The sequence below is a fragment of the Cantharellus anzutake genome, assembly GCF_015039405.1.
Source record: "Cantharellus anzutake strain C23 chromosome Unknown EI90scaffold_33, whole genome shotgun sequence".
NCBI lineage: Eukaryota > Fungi > Basidiomycota > Agaricomycetes > Cantharellales > Hydnaceae > Cantharellus > Cantharellus anzutake.
This window is the reverse complement of record NW_024066983.1, coordinates 299,416-317,407: the sequence shown is the minus strand read 5'-3', so window position 1 is coordinate 317,407 and position 17,992 is coordinate 299,416. Positions and strand designations below refer to the sequence as shown.

General features: G+C 50.2%; 9 protein-coding genes across 9 annotated transcripts; 6 read left to right on the top strand and 3 right to left on the bottom strand.

Moving 5' to 3' along the window:
• Positions 1-42: 42 nt before the first annotated feature.
• EI90DRAFT_2924682 (uncharacterized protein) lies at positions 43-422 on the bottom strand (the record flags this gene model as incomplete). Its single annotated transcript, XM_039054872.1, has 2 exons — positions 43-171; positions 234-422. Coding segments are annotated over 2 exons (318 nt in total), but the record flags the coding sequence as incomplete, so codon positions are not given.
• Positions 423-874: 452 nt separating this feature from the next.
• EI90DRAFT_3063770 (uncharacterized protein) lies at positions 875-2,867 on the top strand. The gene is made up of 4 exons (XM_039060752.1): positions 875-1,343; positions 1,400-2,083; positions 2,144-2,317; positions 2,353-2,867. Exons 1-4 carry the CDS (start codon positions 1,302-1,304, stop codon positions 2,635-2,637), a joined length of 1,185 nt encoding a protein of 394 aa, XP_038914530.1. The 5' UTR covers positions 875-1,301; the 3' UTR covers positions 2,638-2,867.
• A 791-nt stretch (positions 2,868-3,658) lies between these two features.
• On the top strand, positions 3,659-5,124 carry EI90DRAFT_3063769 (uncharacterized protein). Its single transcript, XM_039060751.1, has 4 exons — positions 3,659-3,904; positions 3,928-4,139; positions 4,222-4,424; positions 4,481-5,124. The coding sequence occupies exons 1-4, from the start codon at positions 3,711-3,713 to the stop codon at positions 4,790-4,792; spliced, it is 921 nt and encodes a 306-aa protein (XP_038914529.1). The 5' UTR covers positions 3,659-3,710; the 3' UTR covers positions 4,793-5,124.
• A 428-nt stretch (positions 5,125-5,552) lies between these two features.
• EI90DRAFT_3063764 (alpha/beta-hydrolase) lies at positions 5,553-7,568 on the top strand. Its single transcript, XM_039060750.1, has 8 exons — positions 5,553-5,647; positions 5,696-5,847; positions 5,902-6,353; positions 6,415-6,714; positions 6,773-6,827; positions 6,883-7,001; positions 7,062-7,325; positions 7,393-7,568. The coding sequence occupies exons 3-8, from the start codon at positions 5,916-5,918 to the stop codon at positions 7,447-7,449; spliced, it is 1,233 nt and encodes a 410-aa protein (XP_038914528.1). The 5' UTR covers positions 5,553-5,647; positions 5,696-5,847; positions 5,902-5,915; the 3' UTR covers positions 7,450-7,568.
• On the top strand, positions 7,490-8,190 carry EI90DRAFT_1483324 (uncharacterized protein). The gene is made up of 2 exons (XM_039051832.1): positions 7,490-8,063; positions 8,137-8,190. The coding sequence occupies exon 1, from the start codon at positions 7,651-7,653 to the stop codon at positions 7,999-8,001; it is 351 nt and encodes a 116-aa protein (XP_038914527.1). The 5' UTR covers positions 7,490-7,650; the 3' UTR covers positions 8,002-8,063; positions 8,137-8,190.
• EI90DRAFT_3063761 (Alpha/Beta hydrolase protein) lies at positions 7,752-9,471 on the top strand. Its single transcript, XM_039060749.1, has 7 exons — positions 7,752-8,066; positions 8,137-8,311; positions 8,398-8,435; positions 8,495-8,549; positions 8,607-8,725; positions 8,786-9,049; positions 9,106-9,471. Exons 1-7 carry the CDS (start codon positions 7,998-8,000, stop codon positions 9,193-9,195), a joined length of 810 nt encoding a protein of 269 aa, XP_038914526.1. The 5' UTR covers positions 7,752-7,997; the 3' UTR covers positions 9,196-9,471.
• On the bottom strand, positions 9,182-10,327 carry EI90DRAFT_3063759 (uncharacterized protein). Its single transcript, XM_039060748.1, has 4 exons — positions 9,963-10,327; positions 9,703-9,909; positions 9,529-9,647; positions 9,182-9,471 (listed from the first exon to the last, which is right to left on the bottom strand). Exons 1-4 carry the CDS (start codon positions 10,306-10,308, stop codon positions 9,355-9,357), a joined length of 789 nt encoding a protein of 262 aa, XP_038914525.1. The 5' UTR covers positions 10,309-10,327; the 3' UTR covers positions 9,182-9,354.
• A 49-nt stretch (positions 10,328-10,376) lies between these two features.
• Positions 10,377-12,646, top strand: EI90DRAFT_3063757 (uncharacterized protein). Its single transcript, XM_039060747.1, has 5 exons — positions 10,377-10,505; positions 10,561-10,623; positions 10,673-10,833; positions 10,898-11,155; positions 11,208-12,646. Exons 1-5 carry the CDS (start codon positions 10,425-10,427, stop codon positions 12,394-12,396), a joined length of 1,752 nt encoding a protein of 583 aa, XP_038914524.1. The 5' UTR covers positions 10,377-10,424; the 3' UTR covers positions 12,397-12,646.
• On the bottom strand, positions 12,439-13,850 carry EI90DRAFT_3213449 (uncharacterized protein; the record flags this gene model as incomplete). Its single annotated transcript, XM_039066452.1, has 6 exons — positions 12,439-12,647; positions 12,700-12,863; positions 12,961-13,078; positions 13,136-13,195; positions 13,400-13,606; positions 13,656-13,850. The coding sequence occupies 6 exons, from the start codon at positions 13,848-13,850 to the stop codon at positions 12,597-12,599; spliced, it is 795 nt and encodes a 264-aa protein (XP_038914523.1). The 3' UTR covers positions 12,439-12,596.
• Between the last annotated feature and the right edge of the window lie 4,142 nt (positions 13,851-17,992).

Sequence of the window (17,992 nt, the reverse complement as noted above, 5' to 3'; positions counted from 1 at the left end):
CCTTAATGTACATCATAATAGAAACAGTGCTTGAGGTTATCTTTACATGTGGTCTTTCTTCCATTGTCTCTTGATTGAACTGGCTGCGGACTTGTTCCCAAATATAAACCGCGATGTCCTCTTGTCTGCTCCTGTTATCTTCGATGTGGAGGAAGACTTGCCGAACAGAATCTGTATGCGTGTTTCATTAACGACTTCCAGCGGTATGGATCCACAGAAAAGGAGTGGCGCACCACGTAGACTCCCCAAATTCCGATGAACCCACTAAAAATTGAAGTAATGGTCCCAAGGGTCGATATGGTTTTGGTATTATAGGATATGAGGCACGAGAGGAGCATGCATAACGTTACTGGAACAAGGAGAGGGTGATCGGAAATGCCCTGACTCTGTGATTCCGACGGAATCACAGGTGGGGATGGAATCTAGATAAAATGCGCTATTTGTCGCATCTAAAACTCGGCGAAAGGGTAATAGTGGCGGATACATACGCCAGTTATCAAAGCAAAGGCCCCGCAGATCAATCCCAACCAAGTTGGATGGACAAGAAGGACTCCAAGGGGTTTAAAGCAGTCTTTGTCACTTCAATGCCTCCTGCTAGGAACAGAACAAGCTTTCAGATACAAGCAGAGGCAGGGAGTATATTATCATTAGGCTATCCGCGGAAGACGATCAGAATTAATGTCAGACAGAAATGCAAGGGATGCGGGAAATAAACATGCATTGCAGCGCTCCAAGCCCACGATTCAACGTCCGTAGTCTGATTTTGGGTAGGAACGCTCTGGACAGTGCCCTCGCCCCTGCTGGTCGTGAGTTCTTGCATCTTGATGTGTTCGCTCATTTTGTTCCTGACGCAATGTGGGGTCGCAAAGTCACGTTTCTGCCGTGCGTCAGCAATTTCCCGAGCATCAGCCTCTCTTTAACGGGAATAGAAACACAATCAGGGGGGGTTCATCGTTGCAGACCATGGACGAAGACCAGAAGACATATCTCATCTTATACCTGGTCATCCCATGGATCACCCGTATCCCTGATCTATGCGCCCTCAGTCTTGTTTCTCGACCCATCTCCCTGCTCACCCAACCCTACATATTCAAATCTTTGAGTGTCGATATTCCTGAGGCCTCGGAGGGCGAAGAGTCTGGGAAATTTGACGCGCTGAAACATGGATGGCCGCTGGCTCATCACATCCGGTGAGTCCTTTTCTGTACAAGCCCTGACACTCATCACTTAGCTAGCACAGGGCGCTGACACTTAGGGTGAAGCCGTATAGACCGCAAGTTCTTGTGCCTGCATCGGGGTTGATGAATAAGCTGCCGAATCTCAAGAGCTTGACGGTGTCTATTGTCCATCCTTCCGAAACTTTCTATCACCATTGGCGACAAGAACGATTTGCTCTCAGAACAGTGAACTTCGATCCAATCATTCAATCTATTGGGCCAATCCACTCCGTCGCTTACATCTAGTATCTGATGTGTACGGATATATATTTGACTGTTCCTCCGTTGCGCTGCGGGGTGCGGTTAACGGGTTGAGGGAAATTGACGTTGCCAATGCCCACGCTTCTACTCAGCTTTTGGAAGCGCTCATTGACGGAGGGCGCGAAGTGATCGAGGGCTTGAAACTTCCGCTTTCCCCCATCTCTCCTTATCCGAGTGAAGGTTTCCTTTCCAAGCTTTATTGTCCCAAATTGAAAAGGCTTGAGTTTCGTACCCGCCAGAAGCTGGATATGCGACCTTTTCTCAGAAATAATCCAGGAATCACTCGATTTGCCTGCAGCGGAAATATTGCTGAACCCTTGTCGGCCTGCCCATCGGCGGAGTCGGTGGTGTTCATGGACCAGACAAGAGAAGTGAAATGCATAGATACCCTATGCAATCTTCCCAATCTTGATAAGCTTCGCCATCTCCAATTGCGCATCTCGGACGGTCCCGTGCTGCACGCCAGCTTTTCAGAGTGTCTGCGCTCATTGTCGTCGCTTGAATACCTTTCTTGCTCCGGACAGCTCTTCGTCCATGATTGCGACAACAGTGGAGAACACTACGCCCCACTACATCCGGACGGAAACCCAACGATGTTGACGGAGGTAGAATCAGAGACTTACCTACTTATGATATAGCTGACCTAACATCATTCCGATGGTTAGGAATATTCATGCGGTTTCCCGTCGCTAAAGTTTGTAGAAGTCGTTGGATTCCCCTTTCGCTTTATTTCGCTTCCGCCACCTCCAGTTGTGGAGCCTTCAGGGCAGCTGGCTGGTGATTCCAATTTACTTCGCTGGAGATATGGAGATGAATATGCATCGACTCTTCCACCTCCCGTGCTCGACCTGTACAATTACCCCGGGTCTATGAGTGGGCGAATGCCGTCCGGTCTTTAATCGGTGAACAAACTCGTCAATTCCTAAATCGCGCGCCGAAGTTTCAAAGGGCCAGATTCAGACCATACACACATCCGCCTTACGATCTCAATTTGGATGTGATTGTTGAGCATTACCCGAATAGGTCGTACTTTGTCTTGGGAGGTTTTGGCCGCAAGTCGAAGGGTGAGGTGTTGGAGGGTGATGGGGGGCTGTTCGCGCAAATACCGTATGATGGCCCCTGGACAACCTCGTGGAAGTCTGGTCCATTCTGTCTCTAGCCATAGGCAGTACTTAACTCGATTAACTTGCTACTCCCTACTTTCTGCTAAGTGTAGCGGCTTTGTTTCACATTAGTATGAATGCCCGTATCCCAAAAATCTTGATAGACATAATAGAGATGCAGGGATAGATTGCTCTACCTCTTTCATCCTAAAGAATAGATCCTTACATGCCAGCTCCGTGGCTGATCCCTTATTATGTTTGATGGCAATGGTAACACAGTGACATTCATTTTTATTATGGATCACGCATTCATGCACCCAGACCGCAGCTTACGAAAAAACTAGTAATCTGGCTGCCAATTTACATTCACAACTATTTCATAGTATTGACATTTTCGTACGATTCGCTTAACCAAGTAGAGTGTTCCCAAGTACTGGTTGGGGACTTGGGAAGGTAGACAATTATCGCGCCTATTGTGACAAGAAGCTATCCTACAAGCTATTGTTTTACTGCAAGGTAAGGGAGCGAGTCATACGTTTAGTTCATTGAGACTTGACTCGACCCGGAAAAGACCGAAAACAAATTGAATATTCAAGTCGGCAACCACATTAGGCATGCCTCTGCCTCGTGGATGCTTTTCACAGCTCAATCAGTTCCCCAACAGCAGCTCTGACTTGGGTCTAAGTGATTCCAGGCTGATTCCGCTTTCTTTCATAAAATAATTCTAGAGAATCTCTTTCTCCGTAACCCCTATTGTTCGGTAACGTGTTTGACTCGACCTTTCGCAGTCATACATCGACTCACTCAGTCCCCGAATTATTTCTCGTTTCCCAGTGTCGGTTCCGCCTAACGGCCCACACAGCATATTTGAGACCGTATAAGAATAACCCGTAATCCCTGCCATGCTTGTTCCATCACCTTACCCTTCTCCCCGCAACCCTGTCATTCCTGATCTCTGGCCACCGACCCTCTTCCTCTCTCTCAAAGTGCCGAACTAGTACAAAGCAGCCCAGCCCACACAAACTCTAACCACTCTGATCAGAACTCCGACGAGTGGATCTTAGGGCCGTGGCCTTCACGCCAGAGCTCATCGAACTTTTCCGATCAATACGCGAATCAGCCCTCCAGGATGCCTCACCAGGAGACACGCCCGCAGATGCAGAGAGCTGGCGGCTCTTCAGGGACAAATGCTCCCCATGGCTATCCCGGCGGGGCACATAACCCCTACGGTTATCACCAAGCTCCTCCTGGAGCGGCCTGGATGGGTGCCGTTTCGCCTCCTGCACAGCATCCCCCTATAGGTTCTCCATATATGCCGGCTGGGTATGTTTCAACTACCCTCAAAGCCCATATATCGGTGCCGGGGGACCCCCTGCAACTCCTTACCACGGTCATGCTCAGCAATCTTTGGCCATCCCCCCTGCTGGAGGGGGCTGGGCGGGTGCTCTTGTGCCAGCGGGAGCTATGGTCCCTTACCAGCAGCCCCAGGTGGCCAAATTAGCGCGACCGAAAGAAGAGGAAATCATCGCCATTGATAGATGGGAACCTGGACCCGATTGTAAGTCACTGTCTCCTGGTCGACCATCAGCGCATACAATCGATTACTCATGAAACGCTGAACCGCATTGTTCCGATACTAGATGGTATTGTGCTTGACAGCCTCAAGTTCAATATTCTGAAACCTTCTGTTGCGGTTCATGCTTTGCTGGGACCAACACCCGATACTCCGACGCATGCAACTCTCGTTTTTGATTTGCTTTGGCCCACCAACAGGATCCATCTTTCTACCGAACATCGGTCTCGGTCTTGGATGAATGGTCGGAGCGATCCCGCTACCTTCCCCGTCTCTCACACATTCGCCTCATCTCGCCGCACTTCCCTTGGATGATTGATGTGAAGAACGAAGCTGGCGTCACATGCGGCGATGTTACTCAGAAGTTGTACAACTTCATGATGCAACGCATTGACAAGTCCGAATATGCCCAATTGTCGGACGAGGAGAAACACGAAATCGTCGCCACCTATCGGTGGAATCGGAGCACCGATGTTAATGCGCCGGGTGGCGCCTATTTGTCGGAGGGTATTGTAAGGGTTGACTTTCTCGGAAAACGAACTCGCTTCGCGGGCATGGTCCGCGATGACAAGTTCGTCGAAGACAAACTTGGTACTGTCACTGGTGCCACTTTCGTCGTGATCTTGGCTGAGCGATAGATACTTGTGCTCTCAACCTATTTATGTGCTCGGGTCCGTCTGAGCGCATACATTACACGCGCATCTGCGGAAAACACCCTCAAGGACTTATATTTGCTTCTCGAGACTGCCTAATAAAAAAAACTGCTGCTTTGTCCGCGTCATCCCCTAATTTTAATTGTAGAATGCCATAGTATGTTGTCCCTCGTATAAATGATTGTCTGGATTCGTTTCCTACTTATTGACTGCAACTTCAAGAATACAGAAGGTGTTTCATGATGTATTCCTGCTGACCCTGTTGATGGTCATTTGTATCAAGGCAATCATCAATGAATGCGCTACCTAGGTTCGGGACTCACGATCCCCCGTCCAATGCCTTTTCCAAATCTTTTATTAACCATTTCATAGAAGGAAAAGGTCTGGAGCAAACCGTAGCGCTGGAAACTCAGGATGCGGAGAATGCGTACTGTGTAAGCAACATGTGAAAAGAAAAATAATGTTCGCATACGAGCTCCGTGGTACAAGTCGTCTTATTTGATCTTGTGCCTCCATTGAGTTCCGAATATCATTACAATGTATGACATTCACGACTTGTGGTTTGAGAAGCCCGCGCTCTACATGATGTTTGGTACCGATGCCTGGGTCGCTGAAAACTGTTGCCACGTCAGAGCAGCCAATGACGAAGCATGATATGAATTGGGGCGTGTGACAGGGCCAAGTCCCGGAGCCCTAGTCTTGCATAGGCCATGTGCGCCCATAACCATACGACCCTCCATACCCATTCTTTCCATGAGTGCATCCGTGCACAAGAAACGGTGCACCAGAGAGCATATCGAAATGTAGTTTCTCCAGATCATCCCCATGGGACAGAATGCGGTAAGGCACTAGCATCGCTAGTGTGTTCACTGTTAAGCATAGAAACAGCGTCAGCAAGAGCCCTCAGAAAGGCCGGGCTAAGGCGAGGTCATTCTAGGAACGACGAGTACCGCTGTGTGTTTGCAACATTAACGCCACGTCAAAGGATACCAATCAGTAAAGACCTGCCAAGGCCACGCCCGTGCGAGAGGGGAGTTATCGTGAGTAGACTTCAATTGCCACATGAAAGATTTATCGGGGACTGCCGCATGTAGCTCGACGCGTTGACATGCTCACACCGATCCTCGTTGCAATTTTACTGGTTGCAAGCTCTGTCGAGGGTGCAAGCATCCAGGAGCACATATCTGGACTAGTCGGAGTGCCGGTACTGAACTTTCAGCTACGGCACTTTCATACATTAGCGCCGGACGGCAAGACGGTTCTGTTTCAGGATGTTGCACACGCTTCCTTACAAGCAATGCCTCGCTATCCCATACGCGTCAAGCCGACAAAACGCCATAGGCCTTCATCACAAGCCGCATTTCATGAATTTAGACGGTTGTCCAAGCGGAGTATGAGCAGTCGAGTGAACTGGGAAGAAGATACCATTCCCGGGCCTGACATAAGCAGCAATGAGACCTTAGGTGTGTTGGCTAGGATGTCATTCAATGCGTATAATGAGCCTGGAGATTCCGGATGGTACGACTTGGAAGGGCAGTGGAACATTGTGAGTGCTATCACCTTCTCCTAACTCAGGCGCTACTAACGCCACTGTGCTGTTCACGCAGAGCTACCCTGTCGGTTGGGAATCCGACTCAGATGGTTTACGAGGCCATGTATTTTCTACACCCGATAATCTGACGGTCGTCTTATCCATCAAAGGAACATCAGCGAGCATCCTTGGTGGTGGGGGCCCAACGCAGAGGAAAGACAAGCTAAATGACAATCTACTCTATTCTTGCTGCTGTGCAAGAGTAGATTGGAGCTGGAGTACTGTGTGTGGCTGCTATGCTGGGGCAGGCAAGTGCGATACAGGGTGCCTTGAGGAATCGTTGGCTGAGGAGACATTGTTTTATCCTATTGGCGTTGTGAGCTCATTTGCTCCTATCCCCTTGCTCGAAAAAGCAATGACTTTTTTGACCAAAGAACTTGTATAATAACTTAACGTACATGTACCCAGATGCTAATATTTGGGTAACTGGTAAGGATTACGCTTTGAACCTCGGGCTGCTGCGAAACGTTTACTCTATGCACAGGACACAGTCTTGGCGGTGGACTAGCATCCCTCCTCGGAGTTACCTTCGGTACACCTGTGGTCGCCTTCGAGTCTCCTGGAGAACGACTCGCAGCGAGACGCCTCCACCTTCCGTCCCCTGTAGGCACACCAGCAGCGCACTCTGAATACGATAGACACTCATGATATCCATTGTTACAGCCTTCGACACACCATATCACCCATGTATATCATAACGCGGACCCTATACCCCTGGGAGCCTGCACGGGAAAATTATCTACATGCTATGCTGCTGGTTATGCACTTGAAAGTCGCTGCCACCTTGGCAAGACCGTTTTGTATGATACAGTTGGACAGCTTGAGTGGTCTGTCGACATCAGGACGCATGGAATTCTCGTGATTATTGAAAAGGTTCTGACACTACCTTGGAAAGTACCGGTGCCAGCTCCAGAGGATGATTGCATTGTATGTGGCGGTCTGCATACTTCAGAATGTGGTTAAGGCTATGATACTCACCCATGAACCATTTCAGGACTGTTTTGCTTGGGAATTTGGCGACTTCTTGAACAAAACCAATCCCAAACCCTAGCCTAATCTGGTAATTATTGCCTTATAATCGCTTCCAATCATCGTAGAATACTTGCATGTCACTAGCGTGGACGCTGGTGTACCTACACCCACATGTCTTATAAGTCGTTGTTTAATTGCATTTTTTACTTTTCATCTCTACCGTTGTGCGCCAAGGGGTTGCGGAGCTCGTGAAACACTTGCACTTTCCCACGGTGCCAAGATGCGGCTGGGCCACGTTTTGGGCTTAACCGTCGCAACGACAATCCATTTATCAAATACGACTGCACGAAATACCCTCGATTTCGAACTGAGACACTTTCATGCGTTAGCTCCCGACGGGAAGACTATTCTCTTTCAAGACGTTCCTTCCAACGCTTCACTGCAGCCGAAGTTATCATGGTCTTTGAAGACCAAACCCACCCGAAGATATCGCCCTAGGATACAATATAGGCCTGCTGAGACGCTGAAAACGTCTGCGGTCCGTGTGAGCTTACCGATAGATTGGGATGAAGACGAGATTTCAGGACCTGATACTTCGAACAACGAAACTCTTTCCTTGCTGGCAAAATGACTTGGGATGCGTATCTATCTCCTAAAGATACTACCTGGTACGATCTTGGCAATGGTTGGAATGTGGTGCGTGAGTTCTACATTGTCTTGCCCTCTGTCAGACAATGCTTACCTCCTGACTCCATTCGGCTTCCAGAGCTATCCAGTTGGCTGGGAACCAGGCTCTGATGGTTTCCGAGGCCATGTCTTTGCTACTCCCGACAACTCAACGATAGTACTGGGCATTAAAGGCACATCAGCTGGATTTATGGGAGGTGGTGGACCGACTGCGCGCAAGGACAAGCTGAACGATAACCTCCTGTGGTCATGCTGTTGCGCGAGGATCGATTGGTCGTGGACGCCGTCTGCAACTGCTATGCTGCCACCGGGAAATGCGATATTGGCTGCCTGGAAAAAGCTCTAGCGGAGGATTCGTTGTTTTATTCCGTTGGAACGGTAAGGGTTCATTGGCCTTGCATCTACTCCACGTCTCCCATTCTCAAGCTAAATGTTAGAATCTTTATAATAACTTGACATACATGTATCCACACTCGAATATTTGGATCACGGGCGAGTGCAGCGAACCACAAGCATCTACCTTCAGGAACTGATTGGGTAGATGTTTAGGGCACAGTCTCGGAGGCGGGTTGGCTTCCTTATTGGGCATTACTTTTGGCGTTCCAGCTGTAGCTTTTGAGTCCCCAGGCGATAAAGCTGCAGCTGAGCACCTCCACCTACCAATGCCGGCAAGCATTTCCCGTCTCTTTGGGTTAAGCATGATGCTCATTGTCTTCATCTGCATGCAGCCATCAACACACCATGTCACCCACGTTTATCACAACGCCGATCCAGTTCCTCTGGGAGCCTGTACTGGCCCGCTTTCATCATGTTACCTTGCTGGATTTGCCCTCGAGACACATTGTCATCTTGGGAGGAGCATCGTCTACGACACGGTAGGCAAACTGGGTTGGTCGGTGAACATCCAGAACCACCAATTGTCTGTGATCATTAATGATGTCTTAACCCTTCCTTGGGATGTACCAAACGCTATCCCTGAAGATGACTGTGTGGTGCGCAATGACCTTCCACCTTACTGACGTTTGGCATACCCACCGCTATGTACTAGGAATGCCACTCTTGGGAATTCGGTGACTATAACAAGACAATGGTGGATAATCGACCACTGGCATGGGAATCATCTCTGGACCATAGATAAGGAATCAGGATGTGCAATCCCACCAACATGATATTTATATCTCTGTCGGTGCAATTGGTTAACACGCAAACGGCCTATTGGACTGAGGATGACCAACCCCTGGATATGACACACGGTTGTTGATCGATTGACTGGACAGATGGGTTTGGAGTTCTGCCACTAGACGAAGCCAAGCTTTTCTTTTTCACTGCGACGTTTCAGCAGAAAAACACTGTGTTCCTCAGCATCTCGAATCAAGTCATTCCAAATTACGAATAGTTCAGATAGTGCGTTCACCTGTAACCGACGTCTCGGTGAGTTATGAGTGGAGAGGTGAAACATTGGCATGCAAACATGTGTTGTGTAACGCTGCATCAGGCTAGAGAGACGTGCGTCGAGAACTTTGCGTCGCTCGTCAATCTCTACCTGGTTCCTAATGAGAGCTGCCAGTCGAGGCTTTAGTTCTTCGTGTTCTATTGAAGTGATATGTTTAGTTCGACCCCCGGTGAAACGATGACTTTTAATCACCAAGGAGCTTTCCCGTCCCAGCGACGCCACGTTTATCAAGTGCTTGTATTTCCCGTAGATCCTGATCCGCTGAACGGATGTCAGGCTCGAGCTCTTTGAGAAGGACTTCGAATTCGACCGGTGATAATTCATCAAATGAAGGTGCGTTGGCTGGCCCCAGCGGAGAGGATGCGAACATTGGGGCTAAGATCTGCTCGTATTCTTCATCTGACGGAGAATTCATTGGGTGGTCGGGGTATATGGGAACAAACGCGACACACAAGTATTCATGAACCGTCGAAGTGAATCATTCGCCTCAAGAATTTCCTCCAGCTCCCTTTGAACATCTTGGGTCATGTGGAGAAGCCCTTTTATATCCTTCCCCTTCGTTTGTGTGCGGCCTCGGTGATTATTTCTAGTATCTAGACCAGATATCAATGCTTCAAGCCATCGAATTCGCAACTCGAGGGAAATTAGAGGTGGGACAGAAGCGGTCGGCGGTAGTGGTGGATAGAATTGTTGGGGAAGGGGTGTTGGCGACGCGGGATTTGAACTCGATGTGGTGGATCCAGAGCGCGGCCCAAGTGGAACGTGTGGAGGCCGATCGCCAACAAACGAGGTCGACATCCGAAAGTCTCGAGGTCACGATGTGTGACGGTGACAAGGAACAAGGAAGTCCAATATTTAAATAAGTTATTCAACCCTTTCTCCTCGATCTTTCACCCGCCACCAAATTGGGCTTTATGGCGACGTATTCCTCCCGGACGTATTTCCCCTCGGCGGAGAGCCAGGCCATTCCTCAAAATTCTGGCCATCGGGTGCAGGTAGGCAGTCATCAATTAAAGCGGTCCCGAAGCTTATATGCACATCTCGCATCAGCCACATTCACGTCCTGTAGTTACATACTATCATCCGGAGGGTGTCGGAAATTATCACTATGGAGTTTGTGTGGCAAATATTGAGAATATTTCAATTCTAACATCCAACACAGGAAAGACATCCAATGAAACCTGCGCGGCTGACACTGACAAATGCTCTTGTAACTGGCTACGGACTACATAAACATCTAGACTTTTACTTCAGCCCCCGCCCAGCTACCCAGGAAGAGCTGGAGATGTATCACGATCATGACTATGTGGAGTTTCTTAAAAGGCAAATTATCACTTTCCTCCAGAGAGAGCTGACACTGATTTTTTTAGCATTTCTTAATTACTAGAGTTCAGCCAGAGCCCCCAGGCGCCGAAGATGGACCAAAGCTTCACAACTTTGGAGAAGATTGCCCAGTTTTTGACGGTTTATACGATTTTGTGACCAAATATGCTGGAGCTTCTCTTCATGGCGCCCGCAGATTGTCGCAAAATGGCACAGACATTGCAATCAACTGGTCTGGCGGTTTGCATCATGCCAAAAGGGGTGAGGCTAGCGGATTCTGTTATGTTAACGACATTAATATTGCACTCCTGGAATTATTGAGGTTAGCTGCAGTACAAAGTCATCTTGGTTTAGGCTGAGACACCGGTTTCCAGGTATCACCCTCGGGTATTGTACATTGACATAGACATTCACCACGGAGATGGTGTCGAATTGGCTTTCTGGAATAGTGACCGAGTGATGACCGTCTCCTTCCACAAATATAATGGTGATTTTTTCCCAGGGACTGGGAAATTGGATGACAACGGTGGTGGCAGAGGGAAGCACTTCTGTCTCAACGTACCTCTACAAGACGGTATCGATGATGAGTCCTATCTAACACTCTTTAAATCTGTGATGGAGCCTACGATCACATCCTTTCGCCCTACTTCCGTCGTACTGCAGTGTGGAGCGGATTCACTTGGCTGTGACCGCTTGGGTGCTTTTAATCTCTCAATTCGGGCTCATGGAGAGTGCGTTCGCTATATTAAAGCATTCGGGCTGCCACTCCTTGTTCTCGGCGGCGGCGGCTACACAATTCGCAACGTCTCACGATGTTGGGCCCACGAAACTGCGGTTCTTCTTGGAATGACACTCCCAGATGAACTTCCTCAAACACCATTTGACCACTTCTTCGGTCCGGATTATACGCTTCACCCGAAACTCGACTCTAAGGTGCCAAATCAGAATTCACGAGCAAGTTTAGAGCACATCCGGATCAGTATCCGAGAAAAGCTCCGGTATTTGAACGGAGCACCAAGCGTTCAGATGCAAGAGATACCTCCGGACCTGGCCGGATTGATTGCTTCGGAGGACCGCAACGAAGAAGAGATGGATGAGGATGATGCCGGTACCGGTCAAGCGGGCGAAACGAGACTTGACGAACATCGAGCCCCAAATGAATATTTTGATGCTGACAGAGATGGTGACAAGTCATTGCTAATGCAGGTGGCTAGTATGTCAGACACTCCTGCCTCAGAGAGCGCCGCTTCCCGTGGAAGGGGGAGAGGAAGGGGTGGTCGCGGTCGTGGGAGAGGAAGGGTCGCGCAAACACCAAAACCGGACGCAGAGGGCGCAGAGGAAACAGAGTCGGAGGACGAGAGTCCACTTGTTGTTAAAAGGGGTCGCGGCAGGGGAAGAGGACGCGGGAGAGGGAGGGGAAGAGGCACACTGATAAAGGCAGCCGTGGATGACTACGATAAAGACTCAGCAGAAACGGAGATGACCATGTCTCCCTCAGCTGAAACTCCTACTGCTGAAATTGCGCGGGATGCTGATGTTGAAATGGCGGATCCTTCCGAGTAATTGGCATCCAGATCCGGAGCGTTTTAGTTCGTGGAGTACCAGGGGAAGGGCTTCACTAATTCACCTAGGGATTCGGTTTCTGTATCACGATTGAAGAGATTGTATGTGCGACAGGAGCAAAATTGGGCTTTCTTTCAATAATGGACCCAGTTCACAGTAAGCCGGATGTGGCCAGAGCGAGGAGAAAACAGGATATAGTTTCAATACATTCGAACATTCTCGATCCATTCCCGGCACAAATTCCATTCTTCCTTCACAAATTGTTAATATAGAATACCGTGAAAGAGTTTGCCGTCAACTCACTTCCTTAACGTCAAGTATCCGGAAAATATCGTCGGCAGCTAGCTGAATTGCATCCCAGCTGGGGTTCAGCGATACGGGATTCGAGAGATAAGCGCATATGGCTCTTGGCGCAACTTGATCTTCCGCCGCGACGATTTCAATGAGAGCATCTACGATGATGGTTGCTGTGATAACCGAAACAGGAAATTTAGAGAATGACACGTCTGCCAAAGAGTATTCTTCAGGACTACTATCATCCGCAAGGCACGCAGATTTCGGGACCTAGTACCGCGTCTTGGTATATCGACAACGCAAGCTGCTCCGTCCGGCACCACGAGTCCCCGTACCGCAGCGTAGCTTGGAGCGAAGGCAAAGCGCTGCGTAGATCAGGAAGGTACGTCTGAAGTCGTCACGGACGTAATAGGGCACAACGTTAGTATTGTAACGGGTTGCTTACTAAAGGGGTTACGTCGTATGTCATGTAATCGAGGGTTTTCAAGACGATTCGTTGAGTAAACTAAAATGAAAGGTTTTCAAGGTGAAGTGCGAGAAAGCGAAAAAATGCCGCACTTCGAACTCCTTATAGCTAATCCGACGTCGTGCCAATTCGAGAAATGAGTCTGATATGATTGGACACAATGGCTCGGTGAAGTCATGATTCATCTGCAGGTCACGCTGATTGCACATAGGGTCTGTGCCTCAGTGGCATTATGATCCATACCTTAACAGCGATGGAAAAGCAGGCTAGCGCTAGATCCCATAGTCCGCAATGCCAATCTCTAATCTCGTCTGGTTGTACAGTGACGTCAGATTGCCTGAGCAGACACCTGGTGAAAAGTTGGACGGCAAGCAAGCGAGTCCCGATATCGTATTTCAAGTGAGCACCTAGAGGTGACGATCCACCAAAGAAACCCTTTGGCGGAGTTGCCTGAAGATACGTTGGGCAGAGCGAATGACTCGCGAAGGTTTCCTTATACCTTGAGTAGCCAAGATATCACCCTGCTGCGGAAGAAAGCCTCATTTGGAATAGTTCTGAGCTGAAGGTCTGAAGCGCTGCTGGCTTCGATGGCATCCCTTTCCCTTTTAGACATCTCACGACGAAGACTTTGTGTTATGCGGGCCTTGGCCGCTCTTAATGAGGATTCTGGCTGTCTTGGGTGCAGGTCCAACATGCTGTACAAGTGTTTTCAAGCTTTTGCGCAGGTGGGCACCATTCACTAGGTACCTTGAGCGAAGAGTGTGCAAGTGGTAAGCAATATGTTGAGTACCGACTCCAAAGACAGGTTGCTGTCGGGTCGGCCAGTCATATTGGAATGGGAATCGCATGAGTTAGCGGAGCTACAGCTGGAAGCATCATCGCATTCGAAAAAACATTCGCATTCGGAGTTTGGTTGTTCTAGGCCGAGGGCAAGCACAATTTGGTTTTGAATCACAAACTCGGAGCAGGAGACCGCCCCCATCGGATGGCCAGTAACACACATGGACAAGATGCACTGAGAGGGCTAGCGGCGAACAGAGGAGCCTGGGTGCGAGTAAAGAACAGGGCTCGATATCCCTTCTGTTGCAATTAAGGGTAGGAATAATATTAATCTTTACAACCCCCGATCACGAGACATCAAATCACGGCACCTTATGTAATCGGCCAAGCAGCACTCCATCGCAGCAATTGCTTTCGAACGATGAGTGCGCCGCCTTGGTTCCCGAATCAACAGCAGCCGGGGTTTCAATATCCTCAGCAGACAGGCTTCCAGCAGCCTATTCCTACTGGATATCCTGGTGCTGGCCCAGGATTTCTGCAACCTCAGCGAACCGGCTTCCCAGGGCAGGTGGGTTTCAATCAACAGCAGCAACAGAGTGGGGGCGCACCGCCTGTGCCCCCAATCCCACAGAACTTCCAGTCCCAATTCCAGCAGCAGCAGCAGCCCCAACTTCAGCTGCCAGGGCAGCAATTTGGGCAGAATGGCAGCGTTTCCGGAGTCGCAGCACAGCAGCGTTTCTTGAGTCCATCGCCTGGTCTTGGTGGACAGCTTACCGCCCAACATACCGCGTTCAACGGGTCTGTTATAGGTGGTATCCGTCCTCTGATCTCACAACCAACAGGATCCAGTGACCCTCGCATGCAAATGATGTCGAGCACATTCATGCCTGCCAACATTCAGGCTCCTTACGCGCCCTCGGGCGCTCCTCAATTTTCTGGTGGTCCACCCAGTAGTCAATCTCTTCAGCAATCATTCCAACAACACAATCAGGCCCAGCGTGGCACTACTGCTCCTAAAGTCCCTTGGGTTTTGTCGAAAGAGGAGCGCAAAAATTATGACCAAATATTTCGCGCCTGGGATCTATCCAATAGTGGCTTTATTGATGGGGACACTGCCACTGAAGTGTTCAGCCAAAGCGGATTGGACAGGAACGAACTCGCGCAAATCTGGTGCGTTTGATTACCACCTGGCACATTTTATTCCCCTTATTCCCTCTGAAAGGGCTCTTGCTGATGCCGAGAACCGAGGAAAGCTGAATATTCAGGAGTTCCACGTTGCGATGGGTCTAATTTATCGCCGTAAGCACTTTGCCATCATATTCAACACCCATCTCATGGATTACACTTACACAGGGTTGAATGGCAATGAGATCCCTCTCGTCCTTCCTCCAGAGATGGAGCCCGTCTCGTCTAAACATCTCAGTGAATCCGTTGATTTTCTCAAGGACCTTCTCAAGAACGACACCAATGTTCGAGCCACAGCTATCGAGAGCAGAGGCAAGGTTTATTCCTTTGGCGATTCCCCCACTCCCAAAACCAATCCTAGGAAAGATGGCACCATATACAAACATGACGATACCAACGTGCGCGGTTACACCTCTAGTTCACGACGCGTTGACCGAAGCGCTATTCGATCCGGAGAGACAACACCTTCTGATGATCTCTCTGACATCAAACAGCAGCTCCAAAACACTAACAAGCGTTTCGACAAGATTCGCGCAGATGCGGAGAGTCGAACTGCAGAGGATGAGGCTTTGAACAATGAGCTTGATGATCTCAAGTATCGGGTACGCCGCGTCCAGGAAGATCTCGATCACGTAAGTCGTGGGCCTAGGCCAGCTGCGAAGGATCAGGAAAGACGAAAGCTGGAGCGTGAGCTTTTGTACCTCATGCACGAGAAGGTGCCAGAAGTGGAGAAGCAAATCGAGGAGAGGGATCGTCGTAAGCAGCGCGAGAAGGAGGAGTGGGTTCGTGACCGAGATCGAAGGAATGACCGTAATCGATCTGAACATGATTCGTCCTCTCGACGACGCTCGAGGGAACGCAGTGATTTTAGTTCTGACGATGAGGGTGACAAGGGATATCTGCGTGGAATATATGACAGAAAGGACAACTACCATGGTTCATACCGTCAGAATGGCAGTCGCGACCGTGACAGGGACCAGGACTACCGACGGGACGGCCGAGATCGTTCCCGTGAGAGGGATTGGGGCCGAGGTTACGATCGGGATCGCGACTATGACCGACGTGCATCTCCTGCTCTAGTCCACTCTCCTGCGTCTCCATCCCCAACGACGTCTTCGACCGTTAATGAAGTTCGAAAGTCTGCTGCAGCTCCGGCTCCAACTGTGTCTCCGGCGCCACCAACCAAGAACATGACTGCTGAAGAGCGCGCTGAGTACAATCGACAACAGGCGCGGCAGCGTATTCAAGATCGGATGAAAGCACTAGGTCTTGGTGGGCCCGCTCCCCCATCTTCCCCTCCTGTAGATACCTCGGTCGAGGATCGACTTGAAAGAGAGCGAAAAGAGGCAGAAGAGAAAGCACTACAAGCTGAGAGGGATGCAGAGGAGCGAGAGCGTGCAAGAAAGGAGCGCTTGGATGCATTGCGTCCCCCACCACCTGAGAAAAAGACACCTTCTGTCCCTGCAGTTCAGAAGCGCCCTCCGCCGATCCCCCCACCTCGCCCAAAAGCGGCGCCATCTGCAATACCCAAGCCTGCATCTCCTGCGTCAGCGCCACAACCGGTGCCTAGAGCCCCTAAAGTTGTTGTGCCTGTTGAAGACGAGGAAGAAAAGGAGGAGAAACGTCGGCGAGAGGAGATTGCGAAGAGACGTGCGGCTCGTCAGGCTGAGTTGCAGAGATTGGAGGAGGAGGCGCGTAGGGAGGAAGCGGAGCATCAGAAGCGTATCGAGGCTCTCAAAGCCTCACAACGAGAGAGAATGACACCTTCGTCATCTCCTTCGCCTGCTTCAACACCTGGGCGGACCCCCAGTGTCCCCGTGGCACCGCCTCGACCGGTTGCTGTCCCACTTGCTCCACCACCGCCTGTTCCTTCCTCTGTGCCTTCCCCAAATACACAAAAAACGAACCCGTTCCACAGACTGACGCAGCAAGGCCCTGGCGGCTTACCTTCGAGCACCGTCTCTCAAAGCAGCCCCTGGGCAACTCCAGAGGTCGAAACCCGACTTCCCATTGTGCCTTCACCAGTGCCCCCCACACCCCCCCTGCCAGCGAGTTCACTGGTTCCTGCCGAGGTTGCTGTCCCACCGCCCCGCCGCCCCGCCCCGCGGCGCCGGCGGCGGCGGCGGCTCCTGCTCCTGCCCACCAAGAGAGAACTCTACCGCCTGCGTCAAAGAACCCATACCCAGCGGTCGGGAACAGTTATAAGCCCTCTGCAGCTGATGATTGGGGCGACAGTGATTCAGATAGCAGCGACGAGGAGACTCTTGGACGTGTAGATCGCGCTGAGATTGCCAATGCAATTTTTGGTGGCATCGTTCGTCCTAAGTCTGCTGCTGCTGGTTCGGCGACATCAGACACACCTCCCCAATCTTCACAGGCCCCGAAAGTTCCTGATATAGCCTTCAAGAAGTCGGAGGAACCAGCTGATCGAGGTGTGCTCATGAACGCAATCACGAGTGGCGTCCCAAAGCTTCGCAAGACGGTCACGAACGATAGGAGTGGCGTTGCCATTGCAGGTTCGGTGATCGGAGGTGATGCTAACCCACTGACCCATATCACCAATCCACTACGTGTGCCGTCTTCTGAAGTGCCCTCCATTGTACATGGTGACAGCGAGCACAATGAGTTTGAGACTTTAACACACAAAAAGTCAGAAAGTAGGCAGAGTGTCGATTGGTATGCCGGTTTGGCTGCTGATAACACACGCTCTTCCTCAGCTACGACCGAGCAGCCAATCAATGAGGAGCATGAGGAGGAAATGAGGGCGTCCGTTTCTAATCTCGACATCGATCAGAGTGCTGAGACTGGTCCCGGAAAGTAACCGACGATTTGATGGCTGACATTGAGATTGACACCAGTGCGTGCCGAACT